The sequence below is a fragment of the Chelonoidis abingdonii genome, chromosome 9 (genome assembly GCF_003597395.2).
Source record: "Chelonoidis abingdonii isolate Lonesome George chromosome 9, CheloAbing_2.0, whole genome shotgun sequence".
Lineage (NCBI taxonomy): Eukaryota > Metazoa > Chordata > Testudines > Testudinidae > Chelonoidis > Chelonoidis abingdonii.
The window spans coordinates 58269504-58292581 of NC_133777.1; the positions used below are offsets into that span (position 1 = coordinate 58269504).

The 23078-nt window shown below is 43.8% G+C and overlaps 1 protein-coding gene across 1 annotated transcript in view; it reads right to left on the bottom strand.

The window, feature by feature from the left end:
* The window catches only part of CHRFAM7A (CHRNA7 (exons 5-10) and FAM7A (exons A-E) fusion), a 93706-nt gene that overhangs the window by 38026 nt on the left and 32602 nt on the right, over positions 1-23078 (bottom strand). Inside the window, exon 3 of the mRNA XM_032783625.2 lies at positions 2494-2538. Coding sequence (XP_032639516.1) covers positions 2494-2538 — 45 coding nt within the window. The remainder of the gene's footprint in view (positions 1-2493; positions 2539-23078) is intronic.

Consider the following 23078-nt stretch of genomic DNA (forward strand, 5'->3'; position numbering starts at 1 on the left):
GTAACTCAGAGCCAAAAACAGATTATATTTGACAGTTTTACTCTTATTGTAAAATTACTGTGTATACAGCATGAGTTGACTGCTTCCTCCACATCAGCTTCTCTTTGTGAACAGATGTAACAACCACACTATCCTCAGTAGCTTATCAAAATTGTCTTTCCTTTGTATCTTAAGATTTGCCAGCATGAGAGAGGCACTCTATAAAAGTTATAGTAAAAGGAAAAAGATGGACTCACAGAGAAAGAATTAAACTGAGTGAGTTTATCATTTTGATTAAAACAAGAGAGATCAAATTTCTGCTGACACAACACAGTTGTTCTGAACATTAAAATTGTTGTGTAAACTACCACTTAACCCAACAAGTTCACGTTCTCTGTTACAAGCATCAGCTAATGGAAAAGAAAGTTCCTATCCCCTCTGCTGAAAGCGGAGGGAGCGTTCCCCATCTCCTTCCCCGACCCAGTCTCAGGAAGCACCGACAACTAATGGCAGCCTCTCCAGCTAGTGGTATGAGGACCCTGTCTCATCAGGAAGGAGAGCAAGAAACAATAATCATGAGGGCTCTCTCCCATTGGAAGTACTGCACAGGGAGGTACACCAGGGCCAGCTTTAAGAGATTCCCCCAATTCCCAGGAATCGGGCCCAGCATCTAAGAGGACCCCACACCCTCCACCAAAGTGCCACCGGAAACAGCAGCAACCAATTGAGCTGCCACCGAATTGCCGCCGCTATCTTCGGCGACAGTTCAATTGCTGCCACTGTCTTTGGCAGCATTTTGGTGGCAGCTCTTTCCAATTGGGCCCCACATGTCCTAAAGCCGGCCCTGAGGTAAGCAGCCTGTTCTGCATGTGTGAGCAGGCGCAAAGTACTCTATCGGTGCTCATAGTCTCCCCTGCTAAAAACCAGACACTGCAATCTCCCTTTCCTATCTGACCTTCTTTTGTTATCCATTGCCCAATTAAGGACTGAGCACACAGATATAGTACATTGTGAGCGGAGGTGTTCCCACAAGCTTTGTGGGAGAAGCAGAAAGGAATTATGTGTTGCTGTTTCCATAAAAAACTGTAAATGTCAGAGATGTGATGTAAGCCCAATGGAAAGTGCCAAAGCATGTGAATAATTCTCCTTGTTTTCATTCATCCTCCTACATTTGCTCTTTCAATGTCAGCCCATGCCCGTTAAACTGCAATGGGCTCCAACGAGGAATGAGTCAATCCAAAGCCTACCTTAATGCCAAGCTTGTGGGAAAATATTACAAGTCAAATCAAAGTAAACATGCCTGGGCATTAGTGAAATTTAAAAAAAAACAACCTCACAAGGTGCTACCTTTTAAAATTCCAATGTATCTTCCAATTGTCAAAACATGAGTGAAACCCATTTGCCATTTGTTCCCATAACATCAAGAATTAGATTGTATAGGGCCAGATTTTCTGATGGTGTAAATTAGCATAGCTTCACTACGATCATTTAATGTCCACCAATTTACACCAGTAGAGAATTTGGTATTGAATGGTAACTGCAGGGTAAGAGTTCTGTGTCCAAGAATTTGTCATTGCAGCATAGTTAAAGATAGGGCTAAATTTTGGAAAATGTGCACCCTACCATACATGCACAAAACAAATAGGAGCACAAGGAAAATGCATGAATGTGCCCATAACTGAACATTAGGCAACTGGAGACAGTGTCTGCCATTACCGTATTTTGCCTGCAACTAAGTCTCAGAATTATGGACATTTAACCCAAATAATTCCTTTCTTTTCACAGTTACTTTTGACACATTACTATGTATAAATAATTTCTTTTAGGTATCACTTACCATCATAGACATTTGATTAAAATCCTCTTGCAGTTTCTTAAGAAGACAGACAGCAAATGTACCCGACATGGAAAGATTGACATCCTTAGGAGAATGGCAACAAACCACAGGAATAACTAACTCCTTTGGGATAAGCCCGTCCTCCATAAGAAGAAACATCTCGAGAGTCTCAGAATAGTCACTCTATCAACAAGGTTGGCAAAATATTTATATAAATATGTGAAATTGTATTTCATGTTCTCTTCTCTTTCACTATCAAATATGATTTAAGAAAAGGTACCAGATTTGTTGCAATCGGTGCATTTTGTATAATACCGTAAGTATCATTACCCGGGACTCCTTAGGACTACAATATCTTGCAGTGATCTAGTGTTTAGAGTGACTAAAACAAATGCAATGTATTGAGTTTATAAATCCTTCATATATGCTACAACAATACAACTCATACAATTTTATAAGTATCTGTAAGATGATGTGAAGTCATTCTCCTGACAGTCCAAAACCTTAAACCCAGAATCATCTATTCTACAGGATGTATCACCTCAGAGCTATCCCATATGTCTCAGAACAAAGAACAAAAACGTGCAAGCAATATGAATGCGGGTTTTATATTTGTTGGAAATGAAAAGCACATTTAAAGCTGCATTTGAAGAGAGATTTTATGTTTCACAACTTACCATTTGTAACCAAACGTTGGTTGTTAAAACTTGATTTTTTTCATCCTGGGGAGAAGAGAAAAAAATAAAAATAAACAACTCAACATTTGTTCATGGAAAGGACTGTGGCCAACCTATGGCTCCGGAGCTGCATGCAGCTCTTCAGAGATTAATATGCGGCTCCTTGCATAGGCACTGACTCCACAGCTGGAGCTAGAGATGCTAACTTTCCAGTGTGCTGTGGGGTGCTCACTGCTCAACCCCCTGCTCTGACCCAGGTCCTGCCACCACTCCACCCCTTCACCCAAGGACTCTGCCCCTTCCCCCGAGCCTGCCATGCCCTCGCTCCTCCCCCCTCCCCACCAGAGCCTCCTGCACACTGCAGAACAGCTGATTGCAGTGGGTGTGAGGAGGGAGGGGAAGGCGCTGATTGGCAGGGCTGCTGGTGGGCAGGAAGCACTGGAGGGGAGTAGCTGATGGTGGGCTGCTGAAATATTACTATGGCTCTTTAGCAATGTTCACTGGTAAATTCTGGCTCCTTCTCAGGCTCAGGTTGGCCACCCCTGGACTGTGGTAACATCATTCAAGAAGTTTTAGTGAATCAAATAGACAGTTATGTTAATGTAACTTTCAATAAAAGTGATCCTGAGTAGTATGTCCTGTTAGCCTATATGAAACCAGTTATGACTCTCTGTACCCTAACACAGTTTTGTTGTTTTTTTTGGGGGGGGGGGGGTTTAGATAAAAAAGTGTTTATGCTACTACAGCCCTGTACTCCTGGCATCTTTGAAGCGTTTCTTCTTGGTTTGTCCCTGAGCCTTTTTCTTTAATGTAGCTTGTCGCAAAGGCAGAACTAATTGCACTAGAAGTTGCCCATTTCAACTTCGCTTACAAGCAACTCATCTACTAGTTAACTTAACACATCAGAAATGGAGTTACACCAGCATGTACAAATTATAGAAACAATATGAATAAAAAAACCTGGATAATTGCAAATAGGTACGTATGCAAGTTTAGAGCCTGTTTCTGCTACTCTTACCCATGCGGAGTAGCATCTTACTGTATAAAGTCCCATTGATTTCAATGTATCATGGTTTTAACCCTGTGGATGCAATGCCCCAAGAGCATCCTGGAAACCAGACTGTGACTCAAAAAAATCTCAATTTGTCGCAGGGTTCCATACAAACACACTCCAGGTGGATGTACTTTGTACCAGCCTGTAGTGAGCCGGCGCGGCTCGCCTCCAGGCCAGAGGAGGAAGAGCCCAGTCGGAGGCAAGAGTAGGCGGAGCTAAAGAGCTCTGAGCCCGCCCCTCAAAGGGTCAGGCGCCGACCCAGAACTATAAAGGCCGGCCCTCAGAGCTCAGTCAGGCCCTAGCAGCCGGAGCCAGCAGACGTCCCTCAGGGAGCTTGAGACTGGGAATCTCCTGCAACCCAGGGCAGCTGCCCTGCCTTGACCTAGGGCCGAGCCTTGAACTGTTATTGTTGCTCAGCCCTGCTGAAGGGCCTGAGCTTCCTGACTCAGTGTGCTGCCCCGCCCTGACCTAGGGCCAGGCAATAGCAGGCGATTACCGCACGGACTGCCGGGCTATTTCCCGGACCCACCGGTGTGTAGTGAGCCGGAATGGGTCGAGCCCCGGCTGCACTCATGTACACAGCCCTATCACTGAATAGGTCCTCAGTATACTGGCACAAAAAAATTGCCTCACGTATTATGGAGTGGAGCTGTTGCTTGGCTGGCCACCTACCAGTGTGGGATGGGGAGTAGCAGCTCTGCATAGCCCCTAACTTACCTATGTGAACACACAACATGTCAAGAAAAAGTTATTACTCAATGCAAGTAAGGGTGGCAGAACTAACGCCTTAACTTTAGAGTCAACTAAGAAGATAATTTCCTCAGTTCTCAGACATGGATAAATGTTTGTAACCTCAAGACCCTGGACCTAACAGCAATTACGCAGCCCTCAACCAGACCTTCCTTAGGGTACTTCTGCTTCAGTGGGATTCTATCAAGGTAATGGGATACACTGCATCCAATTCCCATCACTAGAATTTGTTTTGTAAGCTGAATGTAAACCACCAGCCTTTTCTGTCTTAAATCAGACTAAAGCTCCTCTCCATAAGTTTTACCCCCACCCCCACCCCCACCCCCAAGCTCCTACCAAAGAAAGTATATGGGAACTCTGGAAATTTAGCATATCCCACAGTCACCTGTACAGTGTGGAAGGACTCTCAAACCAGATGATACATCTACAACCTCTACAATTTTAAAGCAAAAATAATCTATGTTTTATTCTTCACCAAATAATAAATGTCCAAACACAACTGTATTCAAATTTTTGCATGCAATACACGAGTTGTCTTCAACTGAAAATGTATGTATGCAATTTAATCTGTAATCCATTTGTTTGCAGCTTCTTGAATGAATGGAAGGACTGAAAGACCTTTAACTGTAGCAGTATCAGGGCAGTGCCGTAATAGTTATACAGCATGTAAAACCAGTTATAGCTGCCAGAGAAGATGACATTTTAATAGCAAATGGAGACATTTAAAGAGGAACATCAATAAAGGTGTGAAACTGTTACTGAATCGCATGGGATCCCAACAACTGAATGTACAGCATAAAGGAAAATGAAAGAATTCAGATAAAAATACCCCCTTAATTAGTATTCTGCATGGCTCCATTCTCCCCCTAGATGAGTGCACCTAGCCCCCATAAAAGTCCATGGGATCTGTGCCCACAGTCAGTGGCAGAATTTAAAACTTTCTCTTTATATGCTGTTGCATTCATTCAGTGAATCCTGCCTTTCATCCAAGACTCCCTCCAACAGGCAAACATTCATTTATGAGTCTTCGGGCAGGGGGGGAATTGTCTCATCTACCCTTCAATACTAGAAGTATAGTACTTGCTATAGGCTAAAGGTATGTCTTATGAGAGTAAAACAGTAATTAAAGCTATTATGGTTGCCAAAAGATATAGCTGATGGTTGAGTAAAGGCCTTGCTTTTTCTGTAGAGATTCACAGCAGTCCTTGATCGATATTAACAGCTATTACTCTGTAACATTTGCGTGATGCATCACTCAAGTACCTATCAGTGTTATTAGAGAGTTTGCCAGTCCCAGAAGCATAACAGGACTAGCTTCCAGTGGACATTAACTCATTGATTAATGAAGAAATTATGTCCACTGGCTCATTCACCATATTGCAATCAAAAGGTTTTAATACTTTTCTATTCACTGGTGTTATCCATCTTTTGGGTGAGGTGTAAAATCAAGATTCTGACAACTTGTGATCAATATCGTCTCCAGCACCTTGCACCCAACTCCACTCCCATGGCTCCCAGTTCTAAGCAATATTGCTCTTCCTCATATCAGATGAGAGGTTGCCACTGGCAAGTTACTGGAGAAAGTACGTGCCAACTCAAGCCTGCTGCTGCACAATGAGCTTTTTAATCCACCAGCTGCACGTTTGCTGTCACGTCGCCCATTATGGTTTCATCCGCCACGCCAGGATGTTAGGGCAGAAACACTCTGGCAAGAGGAATGGATATCTGTTAAAATACCCAACCAGTCCATTGTCGCCGACCCTACAATTTGCCAGCCTGGTTTTGACCTTTCCCATGGCCAGTGGTCCCTGTTGAACAGCTTCCTGACCAGGCAAGTTCTTTGTGCAGCCAACCAGTATTGCTGGGGCCTTGGTGACAGCTCTTTGTGCAGCTGTGATGCAACAGAGATGATGACGCACATTGTCAATGAATGCCTGCTGACTAGATTCAGCGGGGGCCTAGAAGAACTGCATCATGCCACTGAAGATGCCATCACTTGGCTAGATGACTATACACATGCTAAATAAATTAAAGATCTCATAGCACTTTTCTCAAGGCTATGCGTTTTAAACATAAGTGGGCAGACAAATTCCAAATACACCTTGTCTAGTCTGTAACAGCCATGCAAAAGCATATGCAGGACACTACCAATGTGTGAATTCGAATTGGGAACATTTTACATGCACTTTCCTCAGTGTAAACGGCTGCACAAGGTGAAAGGCAGTAGAGAAGTAGGTAGCTGGTTGAAATCTTGTTGCAGAACTGGTAGCCTAGTGAATGTGCATCATTAAGCAACACGCTTCCCTCCTGTTGTGTATTTTGTTATTTTAAAAGTTCAGAACCTGAAAGAGGGGATTTGAACATAATGGCGCCCATTTGGATCACTATATTTAAGGTCCCATTAGTATTTTAATCATAAACCCCCAACTTTCAGGGCATTCTAACTCAGCTGTAAAAACTTCACTGCAGGCTGTAGCTTGGTTTATAATATTTCTGTCCTGGAGAAAATTATTTCACAGATTTTAGTTAAAATTAGTTTGGCTGGTTTTCGTCAAAAAGAGGGGCAGATTGGCAGTTCTCCAGTTTCAGAAGCTTTGCATTGCACTCTGCAATCTCACAAACAACTTCAACTGAGGTGGGAGGGAACATTCTTCAGGTTTTTGTGTGTGTGTGTGTGTGTGTGTCTCATGCTGAACAATGCCTTTGAATATGATGGATAAATTCTGAAAAAACAGCTTCTCAGCAAAATATATTTACATTGTTTTCCATCACAGCTGTGCACAACCTCTTAACAAAAGATTTAGACATTTGGATCGTGAAATTTTGCTCAAATTCCATCACATTTCAAACTTGTCATCATTTTGCAGTATTTCAGCAGCAACTATTTGGAAGGGGAAGAGTGTCGCACCCAGTGAGGCAAATCATTTCTAGTGCTTCTCTTACAAATATTGTTTTTAATATGAAAAGGAAAGGGGGACTTCACATTGCACCTGGAGGTGTCATAAACAACACCACCACACAGAAAACAAGGCCAGGAACAAAATGAATCACTTTGGGGGTGGGGGATTACTATGTTAGCTAGTTTAGTTAATGCAGGCCTTAAATCACACAAGAACCAGGGTTCTCAAACTGGGGGTCGTGGGGTTATTACATGGGGGGTCGCAAGCTGTCAGCCTCCACCCCCAAACTCCACTTTGCCTCCAGCATTTATAATAGTGCTAAATATAAAAAAGTGTTTTTAATTTATAAGGGGGGTCATGCTCAGAGGCTTGCTGTGTGAAAGGGGTCACCAATGCAAAAGTCTGAGAAACTGCACAAGAATAACAGTGTGATTCATGGTGACTATTGAGAAAGTATCTCTCAAACAGCTAAGCTCACTAGAGAACATTACTTTATTCATTTAGTGATCTGACTGATTCTTTGGCTACCAAACTCATAGCTATAGTAACGATTCAATACTGTACAGGGTAAATTGTTGTCAAGCTAATTATGATAGTAGGCTGGGTGTATGGAAGTAATGAAGGGGAGGTAACTGTGATTAGTGACGCTGGGAAGGTTATACATTCTCTATCCCTAAGTGGATGGGGATGGAACTGAAAGCTGGACATTTCTCTGTGTAAGCTTCTAACAGTAATAGCTTCCAACAATGCCTTCTCTCCCCCTTTCCTTTGTTGTTATTCTTAACATTCAACGATCTCTCAGGCTAACTTTCTTTGGGAAACCCAGTATCAGATCCTCACCCTACTCTTCCCAAAACCTCCACCTTCAATAAAACATGCTTAGAGAAGATACAGGGAAATGTAACAAGCATCCTTATAAAGGGCCTTAACCCAGCCAGCTTTCAGATGGACACGAGCCCAGCTAGTATTCATGTCTCAGATTTTAAGCACATCAAAGGATGTGCAGTGAACCCACCTGCAATTGTGTGATAAATGCTAAAGGGATAACTCTCCCTAACGACAGTGTCTGGCAATCCACCTACTCATGCACTCCAAAACAGAATTAAGGGCTGCTAGACGGTGCTTTTCTCACTTAGCCATGAGTTAAAGGGCAGCATGCAGCTCCACCATGGTCAGAGGAGCTGCAGAAGGCACTGTGCCTCACAGAGGAAGAATTCCTCTCCAGCTCTCCTATTGGTCTACTACGAAAGTAATTTATTTAATCCTTCTTCAGGATTCAGCTTACTTCACTCAGCCCTCTTCTGACCGATGTATGAGGTACAGGTGAGAGAGAGAGAGAGACGGCATGGCTCCACCCACTTCCAGCTATGCCCTGGGAGAACACTGGCTGCACAACTCCTACTATATAATCCATGTAGTCCTAATGCAGCTGCACAGAGGATGGGCAAGAGCCTTCTTCTCCTGTGCAGGGTTAGTGTCAATCTAGTCATAGAAGTTCCCATCTGTCTTTCTTAGCAATTGCATAAAGTAAATGTGTACTTGGTTTGAACAGGGAGCTATTCAGAACATTTTCAGCACTTGCTGACGGGCTGTTTTGGAATGTATCACTAACTATTAAAACTATCAGAATATAAAGGCTATATGCAATGTTTAGTGATATAATTAAGCACAATGTATTTCTTACTTACAGAAAACATGCACTAAATATATGAATAAATGTAACTCTTATATAAACCAAACCGTAACTCCACTAATATCCTAATAGTGACCATTAATAATATTTAATAATAATTTACTGCTTGGTTCTTATTCCTGCTTGACTATATGGTAGAACAAATCATAAGCAAGCAAAAATTTGCAATTCCACAAGCCATATAATTAAAAAGGCTGAATGTTCCACTGAACTGTGCTGCAGTGCAATTCAAACATTTTATAAAACCAATAAGCTTTTAAGTTTACTTTAAGAAGTGAAGCTATTGAGGATCAATCACACTTCTTGGGTATCTTTCCAACCAGTTCTTCTCAATACATTTGTTATCCCTTTTACAATTTCTCTATTAAAAAAAACAAACACTTGTGTTAACTCTTTGGACTATTTCAGTCTCTCTAAGCCCTGGAAAACCCAGGAAAAAAGGCTCGAAATGATTGTCTGCCATTGCTTTCACAGAGGGCCGGGGGGTTGGGTGGCCTGACAACATGTACCCACAATCACCCATGACAATGTTTTTGACCCATCAGGCATTGGGATCTAAACCCAGAATTCCAATAGGCAGTGGAGACTGTGGGAACTGTGGGATAGCTATCCACAGTGCAACGCTCTGGAAGTCGACGATAGCCTCGGCACTATGGACACACTCCGCCGAGTTAATGGTCTTAATGGTCTTAAATGGGGACACACACAATCGACTGCATAAAATCAATTTCTAAAAAAATTGACTTCTATAAACTTGACCTAATTTCGTAGTGTAGACATAACTTAAATGTTTTGTTAAGAAACTGCACAAAGTTGTGATGAAAAACTATCAATTTCTCATTCTATACTGTCACTTATTTACTAGTTTTAGCAGGATAACATTCAACTAGGTTATTTACTTCATTCTCTCTTATCTCATTGTCTCAGCACTTCCTAATTATATATTTGAAACATCTTTAGATCCATTAGGTTAAATAATTGGTACCTAATGATGCTTTTTCCTGCTTTTTTGAAACCATAACAATGTTCTCTAGCTAATGAATTTACCACTTAATAGAGTGAGGTTTTCCTCCCTTTTTAGGGTCACACACTGAGCTCACTATACTGTACCTCAGCAGAGTGAAAGAGCCAGAATTAATGTCTGATCCCTTCAGCCTCCACAGCTTTACTGTTCATAGATAAGGCTGGAAGGTGATTTAGACCCACCTAAAAATCAATTGCAATTGGCAAAAAGGCACTAAAAATTCTCTCTACACTCCGTGCTGCTCCTTGGCTTCTAATTGATAGTTTTGTGACAATGTCATACCAAGCTATTGCCAAGAAGAAGCTGAGGTTCACTGAAGCTTTCAGGCGATATGAGACATAAGCAGATAAATTTATTTCAGTAGTGATGTACTGGAGGTGGCTGCTAAAAGCCCCTTGCTACAGTTCTGCCACAAAACTAAACAGGTTAGGATGATTTCCCTGCTCCTTTAAGCAGTATTCAGAGGATGTGTGAACCCAACTCATTCATAACATTTCAACTTTTATAAGAGCCCCTCTTAAAATTAGCAAACAAAACCTGTTTGGAGAGGAAGAAAGATCCAGTGGCCAGGGAACTAGCCCACGCCATGCTCTTGCCACAGACTTCCTGTGTGACCTTGGGCAAATCAGTGAGCTTCTCTGTGCCTGAATTGCCCATCTGTAAAATGGGGAGAATAGCACTTCCTACCTCACACGTGTGTTGTATGGATAAATCCATTAAACAGTGAGGTGCTCAGATTGTGCTGTGATGGCGATTATATTGGTGCCATAGATATAATGGTAGTTAAGGCTGTGGCAGGACAAACACCATCCATCCAAATGGAAATAAGAGGATTAAGGGGAAATACTGTGCATTCCTCTCTACTTTCACATTCCTGCACTATCAATAATACACTCCAGCACTTCCATCTCCAAGAGATACCCAAAAGAAATATGTATCCCATCCTCATCACACTTGCATTCTAACATGAAACTTAACAGTGACCTCAGATGCTTTTATAACACTAAGTCAGCACATTTGATTGTCGCACATTCCGTGCAGTTAGGAAATTAACGCTGCTGAGGTAGCTGTTAAGATTTTGCATTAGAGTCAAAGTTTGATGAAGTTAGGGTATGCTTACTTTTTGTTATCTGAAGGTGAGCACCTTATGGAGTGTATAACTGAACACTTCAGGCAACATGAAAATGGAAAGAAATGCAGTGGGTAAGATTTGTTAGAAGAGGTGAGATGTGAATTTCTGGTTTCCTCTTTCCCAGCCCAGGGAATTTTTCCCTAGGCTACAGTGTGGTGGATGGGTGGATGAGTGAATGGATTGGATAGGGTTGGTCTCCTCCCTTCCCCTGGGAAGAAATGGTTTATTCTTGTTAGAAACCTATATGGATCGGAGTGCTAGAAATTTCTCTGTCACTCAGAGATAGGGGATGTTTAACCTCACACACACACCCCAACAACAACTACCTCCCCCTTCGTTAATTAAACAGAGCCTACCAAAGTATTTGTTTTAATTAAAGTTATGTCTAATCAGATTGACAACTGCTGAAGTACAGGACATAGCCAACTAACATGGTTAGATAGAGGGGTCACTGGATGTTGGTTATACATACAAACCAAAAAATAAACAATAAATAAACACTATCATAGAAGATTAGGGTTGGAAGAGACTTCAGGAGGTCATCTAGTCCAACCCCCTGCTCAAAACAGGACCAATACCCAATTAAATCATCCCAGCCAGGGCTTTGTCAAGCCAGGTCTTAAAAACCTCTAAGAATGGAGATTCCACCTCCTCCCTAGGTAACCCATTCCAGTGCTTCACCACCCTCCTAGTGAAATAGTGTTTTATATATCCAACCTAAACCTTCCCACTGCAACTTGAGACCATTGCTCCTTGTTCTGTCATCTGCCACCACTGAGAACAGCCGAACTCCATCCTCTTTGGAAACCCCCTTCAGGTAGTTGAGGGTTGCTATCAAATCCCCCTCACTCTTCTCTTCTGAAGACTAAACAAGCCCAGTTCCCTCAGCCTCTCCTCATAAGTCATGTTCCCTGATCATTTTCCTTGCCCTCCACTGGATTCTCTCCAATTTTTCAACATCCTGGACACAGTACTCCAGATGTGGCCGCAGCAGTGCTGAATAGAGGGGACTAATCACTTCCCTTGATCTGCTGGCAATACTCCTAGTAACACAGCCCAATATGCCATTAGCCTTCTTGGCAACAAGGGCATATATCCAGCTTCCCATCCTCTGTAATTCCCCCAGTCCTTTTCTGCTAGTCAATCCCCAGCCTGTAGCGGTGCAAGGAATTCTTCCATCCTAAGTGCAGGACTCTGCACTTGTCCTTGTTGAACCTCATCAGATTTCTTTTGGCTCAATACTCCAATTTGTCTAGGTCACTCTGGACCCTATCTTTACCCTCCAGTGTGTTTTACCTAAAACACTAATCAACTAATGTGTTGTCAACAGTCAATTTGGGGGTTTGGTTTGGAGCACATATTTACCATTATGTCTAAAATTTTCTGTAGACAAACACTATCAATGTAATTAATATACTAGGAAACAGTGCATGAGGAGGAATGGTATGGACAAAGGACAGGTCCCAGAGTACTTTAGATTTCTTGCAAAAGGGGTATAAATAAAAATGAGACAATCTCGTGAAAAAACTGCCGAAAGACTAATAGTTTAAAAATCACCCCATTCTGTATCGATTCATTTTTCATCAAACCACAAAGAAAAATTCAAATCATACTCAAAGTTTAGATTCTATATTCTGGGTTTTGTAATTCCAATAAGATATTTTTCCAAACATAGATTTAAAGCTCTGTTAAAAGGGAATTCTGTAACACAGCCTTAACTACAGTGCAGCAGCAATAGTACTGACAATCCGTCACTGTCTTAAGTTCTAACAATGATAGCAAAAGGCCCAACCTATCACAAATAGAAATTAAGCAGGTGAGCTACTATACAGCCCAATCTGCGGTATATTTCACCTCTTTCACGGTTGCTCCCCCAACCTTGGCATCCTAGGCTTCTTATGTAAAAGGAGTTTCCTCTTAAACCAACTGAATGCTAGGGATATACCTGATGCATCTGGCAGTGCAGGACAAGACTGCCAAGCTGCTCATTTTGGACCTGATCCTGTAAAGTGCTGAATGCCTCCTGAAAGCCACAGGCCACTCTAAACCCAACCACTCCAAGTGCCGAGTGGAAGTTGAAGGCATCCAAGATATCACCTTTTTTCCTTTTCTACATACAAGTCCAAATTCAGCCATGGAGCAACTTCCCTGGTAGGGTTCTACTGGACTCAGTGACTCTCACATCCTTTCAACTCTCAGTCTCTCTGGTTTTAATCAGACCATTAGGGATAAAGTATTACAGCAGTGCTCAGGCTTGAGCCAGGTGCCTCCTGTAACATTAACGGGAGTCTTACTGGAAAATCCATACAATCTAGCCGGAAAATGTCTCCATTATTGTTAACAATACTTGATGGTTGTTCTGTAGTTCAATTTAGTTGCACATTTTATTGAAGTATTAAAAGAAATGTTAAAAAACAATGAAACTTTTTTTAAAAACTAAGTCTAAAAAGGAAAACCTTTCCATTAAAGTGTGAAGGCCCTTGGGCTTAATTCAATTATAGTCTATGATGCGTGTACAGCTGCCTCCAGCTCATTCTCGACACAATCTTTGTAAAATTGGAAATTAGCATGTGTGAGCAGCAACTACTCTAGTAAATGAAGTAACTCAGTTATTTTCTTCCTTAGAACAAAAGTTGTTAATGTATGCATAGGAATTATAATATATAAAATTATAAATATAGTATGTGGGTGCAGAAGTGTGGTTTATGCGTACGCGCGCACGCACGCACACACACACAACTTCCAAATTGTCTTTTAAAATGACAGTTTTCAGTTAAACATGCATGAAAGAATACTTATTATTACTGATGCCCTTTATGCCATGCAGAAGAAGATTGCTTTAACCCATAAAATATCCTACACCATTCTCAGTGTGCACTCATGGTATGACATCTTTCACTCTTTCTGTGAAAAGTTTTACCTTGCGTGCTTATGATCTCTATGTGCAAGCCATCAGCACCATCTCCTATCCTGAAGAACATGCTGTCATGCTAAAAACAATTAAAGATAAGGAATAAAAGTGTCCATCTTCTTTACGAGTTAAAGGGCTAGCAAAAGGCTACTTTCGCAAAATTGCTACTACAGCCAATCACAATACTCAGCACTACAAGTGTAATCTTTTGCACTGCAGGTATAGCTCACCTTGTTGCAGCTGAGAGTACCAGTACCACATGTGCTTTCACCAATTCCAGAGGTTTACCTATGTTAATAGGGGCAAGGAGAAGAGAACGGCTGGGAAACAAAGCAGAGTAACACAAAGTGTCACCCCAAAAGGGCACAAATATAAAAAAATACAGTGGGTAGAAAAAAGCAGCCTGGGCACAGTTTGGATCCAGGGCTTCAATCTTTAATTTCTGTGCAGTCCATCCACCAGAAAGGTTTTACTTTCCCCCCGGCCACTGTGTAAAAGCCTGATCCTGCAATTACTTAATACCAGGCTTGCTATTAAACTATTCAAAGTAGCAATCCACATTCTTCTTAGTGTTTGGTTTACTGGGCCCTTAGCAGCCTATGGAAAAGCAAAACCTTTTTAGTGTATAGGCTACAGAGTCATCAAACACCAAAGCTCTGAATCTGAACTGTTCCACTACACTGCTAGTGTGTGTCACTCACAATCACTGATAGTTATGTATGTGCATCCAGTGTAGGATATACTGAAATCCCTTTATATGTTGGAACACAAAAGCTTTAGAGGTTCTAAAGTTATCATTTTCTAGTCTCATTTTTGGATTCATTGTTTCTGCTTCTTTGTGAGGGGCGGATAGAAAAGGTCTTCGTTTGTTTTTTTCCCCTCTTTGTAGATATAAAATATATTTTTAAAACAATGAGGAAAACTTAACCAAAGTTATGTCAAAGCTTGGTTCAGGATCACTTTGGGTTTGGAGCAAGAGTTGGAGGCCTCAGATTCCTTTATTCTTCCTTCATTACAGATAAAATTCTACACTCATTTTGAGAGACAGCTCATGTGGTAACACCACCTTAGGCACCTAGAAACTTCACAAAGTTCCATACACGCGCACGCACACACACATATACACACACACACAAATCACCTCTGTTTCAGGGGTAAGCTTTGCCTCTTCCCCGACCCCCAACCCTACCACTCTTCTTCTCCCATTGAAGAAATGAAGGTCAAAATTGCAGCACAAAATACACAGATCTTCCAGGATCATGCAAATCTTGGGCACACCACGGATAATGGGTGATCTGCCCTGGGACCTGAAGCAGCTCTGGGCCCTGCAATTCTGTCATGCTCTCAGACACCATCGCTGATTCCTTAGTGGAAAGAGGCTCCTGAAGAAACCTGAAATAGCTTCTTGCTGTATTGACTTTCTGCTATGTTCACCATCCTTGGTCTCTCTTTTCATAAAGATTCTTTGCCATATAGTGGAGGAACAGAAAAATACTGCCATGGTAGAAAAACCCAAAACCCTATTCAGCATGGAGACAGGATATCCACAAAGAAAGAGCTCCCTCGAGATCAGATCAGAACAGCAACATCTGGGCCTTAGTTTTTACACCATACTTACTCCGCAAATTATCATTATCCTTCTTGTTCACCACTGACATTCACTAGAATTTGCCTGAGTGAGGGCCTCATCCTCAGGATATGGCCCTACACGTTCTCTTCCAACTTCCTAACAAAGAAGTGGATGTTATAAATACACTCAACTATCACTAGCTGTGGCGTTCCAGTTATAACAGGCATTAACTACATCATGGTACCCCTCCAGCTCATACCGAGACTTTACTGTAATAGTAGCTGCTTTTTTTTTTAACTTATTACAAAAAGAGCGGTGTGTAACTGAACACACACTTCTTTTCAAAGAATAGCAAACATGCTTATTAAGTCAACAGAATAAATCTCAGCTAATCAAATACTTTTTTAACACAGCTTGTTTTGCACAATATTATCATGGACAGGATACTTGAGAGAGAGAGACCACATTTGATTTACTTGATTTATGAATTTCCATGACTTACTGCATACATTTCTATTCAGCTCAATTATAAAATATATCAGAAGTCTTAAAACTGTAGTTACATTTACTGCAAGCATGCACTGTAATAACTGTGTTCTGTACACTTATTTAGGGATAAATCTCGATTCCATTGAATTCACTCGCCAAACTCCCAATGACTTCAATCGGACCAGGATTTAACCCTGAATTAGAGTTAAATGCTTGATTTAGGGCCAGATTCACATTGACACTCAGACAATGCAGAGGAGCTAGACTCTAACTGGCATCAGAAAACTGATAATCTCACCACGGGTACGGAAGCTCTTAACTGGCAGAAGGCTGGCAGAGTGTTCCTGTGCTAACTTCCCCACACACACCCCAGATCACACAGGAGACCTACTAGGGAAGGAAAGCAAGGAGGGAGGAAGTTGGCTTTACCAATTCTCAGCTGGTATGTGTTCCCTTAGAGACTACACACCACTGGTGTAAGTTAGAGTAGTCTATCTACAAACTGCTCTAACTCATGCTGGAACCAGAGTAGCACAGAATGGCCCACAGGATCAGGGAGCTGTAAATGACCCTCCTGTGTTGTGCAGAGCTTAGGCACAAAAAGGGATCCAGCTCTCTCACTTTATATTTTAGTTTATTACAGTTTGAGGATTTTTAAAAAAACCTTCCATATAGAACCTGAACAGCCAGCCAATGCACAATGTATAAATCAAAGGGCCAGGGAAGCTTCTAATTAGAGTTTTATGACTTTTTGATTTACTCTATGTTTACACTTATTTATCTACTTATATATCTGATCTGAGCACTCAAGTATTTATCCTCCCCATAACCATACAAGGTACAGAAGTATTATCCCAGGGGTTCTCAAACTGGGGGTCATTACCCCTCAGGGGGTCATGAGTGTATTACATGGTGGGGGGGCGGTCGCAAGCTGTCAGCCTCCACCCAAACCCTGCTTTGCTTCCAGCATTTATAATAGTGTTAAATATTTTTAAACATGTTTTTAATTTATAAGGAGGTTGCATTAAGAGGCTTGCTGTGTGAAAGGAGTCACTGGTACAAAAGTTTGAGAACCACTGTATTATCCCCATTAACAAAGAAAGAACTGAGGCAGAAAGATCAGGCAAGTTGTCCAAGGTCATACAGAAAGTCCATGGCAAAGCTATGGATTGACCCTAGCTCCAAGTCCTATTCTAGTGCCTCAACCAGAAGACAATCCTTCTTTCCTAGGGTGACTGGAGGTCTAGAAATGCACCAGACCAAAGCATCAACCCCCGTGAAAAGCCGCCAACATACTTCACTGATAAGAGCAATCAAATATGTATGGAGCGGATGGGGAAAGAAAATTCCACTCCCAAACTTTTATTCACCTCACCACCCTGACTGAGTTTGGTCTTATCATAGACACCAAAGCCATATTAAAGCCACAACCTGTGAAACAGATCCATGCCCCTCCTGACTGGTAAAAGCCAGTAAAAAGCAACTATGTCTTCTACTAAGGGAAATGGGTAATGACTCTTTCAGAGAAACAAATCCACCAGACTCCTTGAAAAATGCAGTAGCTCACCCAATCCTCACAAAGCCAACACTCAGCCACAAAGCTCTCTTCAACTACTGTCCCATCTCTAGCTTCTCATTGCTAGGCAAAATAAATGTGAAAGTATTAACCCATCAGCGAGCATCCTGGATACCTCACAATCAAAGTTCAGACCAGGCCACAGCACAAAGACAGCTCTGGTGGCACTAAAAGACGACCTCTTCGTGTGCAGGGATCAGGGCCGGCTCTAGGCACCAGCTGAACAAGCATGTGCTTGGGGCAGCACCTTGGGGTGGGGTGGCACTCAGGGTTGTTTTTTTTTGGTTTGGTTTGGTTTGGTTCAGTGGTGCAGCGCTGGAGGATTTTGTTTGTTTGTTTTTGTTTCCGCCAAGTGGCGCTCGGGGGGGGGGGGGCATGGTTCGGTGGTGTGGCACTCAGGAGGGGCAGGGGCTCAGGCAGTGTGGTGTTCAGGAGCGGCGGGGCTTTGGGCAGTGTGGCACTCGGGGGCAGGGCATGCACAACATGGTGCTGGGGGGACTTTGGCGGCACGGCGCTCGGGGGCGGGGCTTTGGACAGCGCGACACTGGGGGTGCTTGGGCGGCACGGTGCTCGGGGGGGCAGGGATTGCGCGGTGCTTGGGGGGCTTCAGGGGGCATTCGGGGGGCAGGGGCTTGTGCGACACAGTGCTCGGGGGCAGGGCTTGGGGTGGCGCAGCGCTCAGGCAGCGGGGGTTGCGATGGCATGGCACTGGGGGGGGGGTGTTACGGCAGGACGGCGGTCTTTTTTTTTTTTGCTTCGGGCAGCAAAAAAGTTAGAGCCAGCCCTGCCAGGGATGAAGAGAAAATCGCCAAGCTCAAACTACCGGACCCCTCTGAAGCCTTTGACACAGTAGACAATGCTCATGTGACACAACTGGAGTAGATGGTCCAGCACTGTAACAGCTCCAACAGCTCCTCTCCAGCAGAGTTCAGAGCAGTAATGGGTAACTGCTCCTCCTTCTCAAAAGCCCTCACCTGTAGGATCTCACAGTGATCAATACAATCCCCTCTTTTCTTCAAAATCTACATGAGACCACTCAGAGATGTAGTGAGACACTAGGGGCTTAGTTGCCAACAGTGCGCTGATGACACTGAACTTTATAGCTCATTCTCAAAAGATGCAACCCCCCCCCCCCCCCACTACTACAATGTCAGAGCCTGGCCATCTTTAGGAAATGTTATAAAACCTTCCTCTTTGAGAAAGCCTTTTCCATAGTAAGTGGCACTGTCCCAATACAAACATCCTCTCCAACCCCAGCACCCCCAAGAAACCCTACCACAAGCAGAATTTTGACCCCCAAAGGGAGATGTGCCAGAGACTCTATGAAGACCACTAGGGACTTCATTTTCTATTGATTTTTACATGTGAGGTGCTTAGATATTATGTTGATGCATGGTAGTATAAAAAGCAAGATAAATACCATAGATAGAAAAGGGTTCAAATGTAAAACTATTTACATCTGTTGTATAATAAGAAAGTTACGCTGATTTATTAAAGTAGTAACTCAAAGTATTTTACAGGATAATGTATTCAGCATGGGAGTCAGGAGGTTTGAGTACCAAGTCACGTAACCTCTCTTGCCTCAGTTTCCCCACTTTTAAAATCAGGATAATGACCCTTATCCACATCTAAAAATGTTCCTTGAGGTCTATTAATTAAAAACTCTTTAGTGGTGCTAAATAGCATTAATATAACTATTATTTATTTAGTTCACTATTTTGAGTAGGGGAGGAAAGATGGTTTTATTTCTTGCTAACTTCGAGCCATTCTATCAATTTACAATTTTCTGGATATTAGTATAACCAGATCTGATTTAATTTATTACTAATGATACTAGCACTACAGTGGCCTGTACTAAATCTGTGATAAGAAAAATTCTTCTTTAGATTGTACCTGCACATAAATGCTCCCACAACTCAAGATACTAAAGTTCTATATTTAAACATTAGTATCATTTTTAAAATGTTTTTTCCAATTGATGAAAATAACTAAATAGATTCTTCCCTTATCTTTTTTATTTTAGAGCTCAGGCTGCTCTTGAAATTTCAGGAGATGAACGTGAGCATAACATTTTTGATAAACCTTTTTGAAATGATTGTCTACTTAGCAAATTTTGAGAGTTGTGTACTACAGAGTTCTTAGACTGTCTGTGCATGGTATTAAGTTTTTAAACTTCAGATAATGTCAATGCTTTTTTTGTTAATCAAATTAGTTTCGTTAAGTAGACAGCTGTTCTTTAGGGAAGATGGTCTTGCAATTAAGGCACTGGAATAGGGTATGGGTGATCTGAATTACATTCTTGGCTCTCTCACATATATCCTGTCCCTCTGACCTTGGGCAAGTTAAGGAATCTCTCTGTGGCTCAGTTTCTCCTCAGTAAAATGAATAGAACATTGCTTCTTGCTCTCTCTGGGGTGCTAAGATGGCGTCATGTGTTTTCAGTGTTTGTATGTTCTGACAGAACAGTGCTAGGGCCATAGAAGAACCTAGCAGATAAGTGATTCTGAATCATTTTCCTAGCTACTAGAGGTGGGGTATTGTAGACAATAGCCAACACAAGTCTTAATTCTGGGCTGAATAGAATGGAGTCAAATTCCATTATTTGGGGGTAGGAGAGAAGAATTTATTTCAAAGGGATACAGTTACTATTTTATTTAGTTGATTTATTTTAGTTGATGTTTTGTTTTAGTTCTGTGAGATTCATAAACTCTTTGACGCTGAGTAATTGTTTTACAGGTTCCCCATATAGAATGAGCAGCAGCAAAGACTTGCAAACATATGAAGTGTTGTGTTCAAGCCCGTATGAGGACCCAAATGCAGCCTATTGTACGTTGGATAACCCTGCAGCATCTGGCACGGGGCCAGGATATGAAGTGATACCACAATAGCGGTTCCTGTAAGTGACTTGTAAGAGGAAAATAGGGTTACTCACCTTTTTAACTGTTGTTCTTCGAGATGTGTTGCTCATATCCATTCCAGTAGGTGTACATGCCGCGCGTGCACGTTCGTCGGAAGACTTTTACCCTAGCAACTCCAGCGGCCAGCAAGTCGCCCCCTAGAGTGGCGCCGCCATAGCGGGTAATATATACCCCTGCCGGCCCGCCCGCTCCTCAGTTCCTTCTTGCCGGCTACTCCGACAGTGGGGAAGGAGGGCGGGTGTGGAATGGATATGAGCAACACATCTCGAAGAACAACAGTTACAGAGGTGAGTAACATGTTTTCTTCTTCGAGTGATTGCTCATATCCATTCTCAGTAGGGTGATTCCTAAGTCTTAACCTAGGCGGGGGGTTGAGTGAGAGGTTCGCAGGCGTGTAACACAAGCAGAGCCAAAGGCTGCATCACCCTGGACTGTTGGATCAGGGCATAATGGGAAGCGAAGGTGTTCATGGAGGGACCAGGTCGCTGCCCTGTGAGATTTCCTGACGTGTACTCGATCAAGGAAACGCGTGATGATGCTTGGCCTTCTAGTAGAGTGCGCGGCACATTGCCCGACGGGATACCGCCAGGCGTCGTAACAGCCGGTAATGCAGGATGTACCCACAGAGGAGATCCTCTGCGAGGGTGGAGACAGGAACCCCTTACCGCGGTCAGCTATGCCGACAAAAAGCTGGGGGGATTCGGAACGGCTTGAGTCCATTCTATATAAAAGGCGACGCCCTTAACGCCCGTCTAAGAAGTGCAACTGCTGCTCCCTGCGCAGACGAATGAGGGTTCGGGGAAGAATACGGGTGGGAGTATTCCTGTTGACATGAATAGGCAAGACAACCTTGGGGAGAAGGCGGGGTGGCAGCCTTAGTTTGGTACTTTTGTCGCGATGGAACACCATATAGCGGGGGTTCTACCACGAGGCACGTAGCTCTGACACACTGCTAGCAGAAATGATGGCCACCAGGATCCGTCTTCCAGGTGACAAGTAGAGGGAGGAACACGTAGCCAGCGGGTTCCAAACGGGGGGACATAAACGGACAAACCAGGTTGAGATCCCAAGAGGGGGTGGCGGCGGACCTGGGGTAGAGCTGCTCCAGAATCTTTAAGGATCTAGTCACCATGGGGTGTGAGAGACAGAGCGGCCATCGCTCCCCGGGGTGGAAGTGTGAGATAGCGCTAATGAAACCAGGAGAGAGGACAACCGCAGGCTTGCGCTGAGCGACCAAAGGTAATCGAGGACGGATTTGGAGGAAACATCGGTGGGGTGGAAGCGGCCTCTCCGCACACCGCCACGTAACGTTTGCCATTTTGCCTGAGTACGTGTCTCGTAGACGGTTTCCAACTTCCAGAAGCACTGCCTCACTGATGAAGAGCAGTGCAACTCGGATAGTCAGCCACGCGACGCAGGCTGAGACGGTGCAGAGACGGAAGGTCCGGGTGGCGAAGCCGGCCGTGGCCTGCGTGATCAGGTCCGGTGAAGAGGCGAAGGGAACAGGGTCGACTACCACAAGGTCCAGCAGCGAGAGGAACCAATGCTGCGGGGCACGCCGGAGAACGATCAGAATCAAGCGGGCCTGTCCACTGCGCACCTCAGAAGGGACCTTGTGAATCAACGGAACGGAGGCAACGCATAGAAGAGGTGCGTCGCCCAGGGAATCAGAAAGGGTCTGCACCGAGCCCGGTTCGCCGACCTTGGAAAGAGCAGAACATCAGGCAACTTCCGTGTTCCTGCGGGATGCAAAGAGGTCATATGGGGATGCCCCCACCTCCGGAAGAGCGACAGGGCGATGTCCAGGCAAGGGACCACTCGTGGGAAGCAAAGGACCGGCTGAGCCGATCACGCCAGCTATTCCGAACACCGGAGAAAGGAAGCAACTAGGTGAAACGAGTGGGCTATGCAAAGAGTCCCACAACGTCAATGGCCTCTGACAAAGAAGAGGAGACCTCGTACCGCCCTGCTTGATTTCATAGTATACCGTCGTTTGTTTTCGTGAAACCGAAACACAGCGACCTGGGATTCTGCTGACGGAACGCCTTACAGCCAAGTGACCGCCCTCAATTTCTCGGCACGTTGATATGTTAGGCGAGTCAGGAGGAGACCAAGCGGCCCTGGGTCCAGCCAGGGCACCTAGGTGGAGCTCCCCCATCCCAAGTCCCGAGGCGCGTTTCAGGACAGCGAGGGCTGAGGTGGATTGGAACGGAAGGCCCTGCACACACGACGGACCGATTTCCAGCCACCACTGGACGGGAGTGGAGGACGTCCTTTCCCCACATCCCTCTCCCCCTTCTTCCTCCTCTCCCTCTCCATGAGGAATCGTGATTACTGTATCTAATGGGCGCCTGGCCGGACGAGCGAGGATGACAGGACTGGAGCGGGACCCGCTATGAGGTGGAGCCGAGCAGCCCAATCGCCGCCGTGACGAAATAGTGCAGCGACAGGCCCATGTCTGGCCCCAGAGTGTCAGGCAACCGTTACATATGGAGGTTAGAGGTGCTCGCCTGGCAGCCTCGTGGATTGACAGGCTGTGACCAAACCTGGAAATTCCAGAGCGCACAG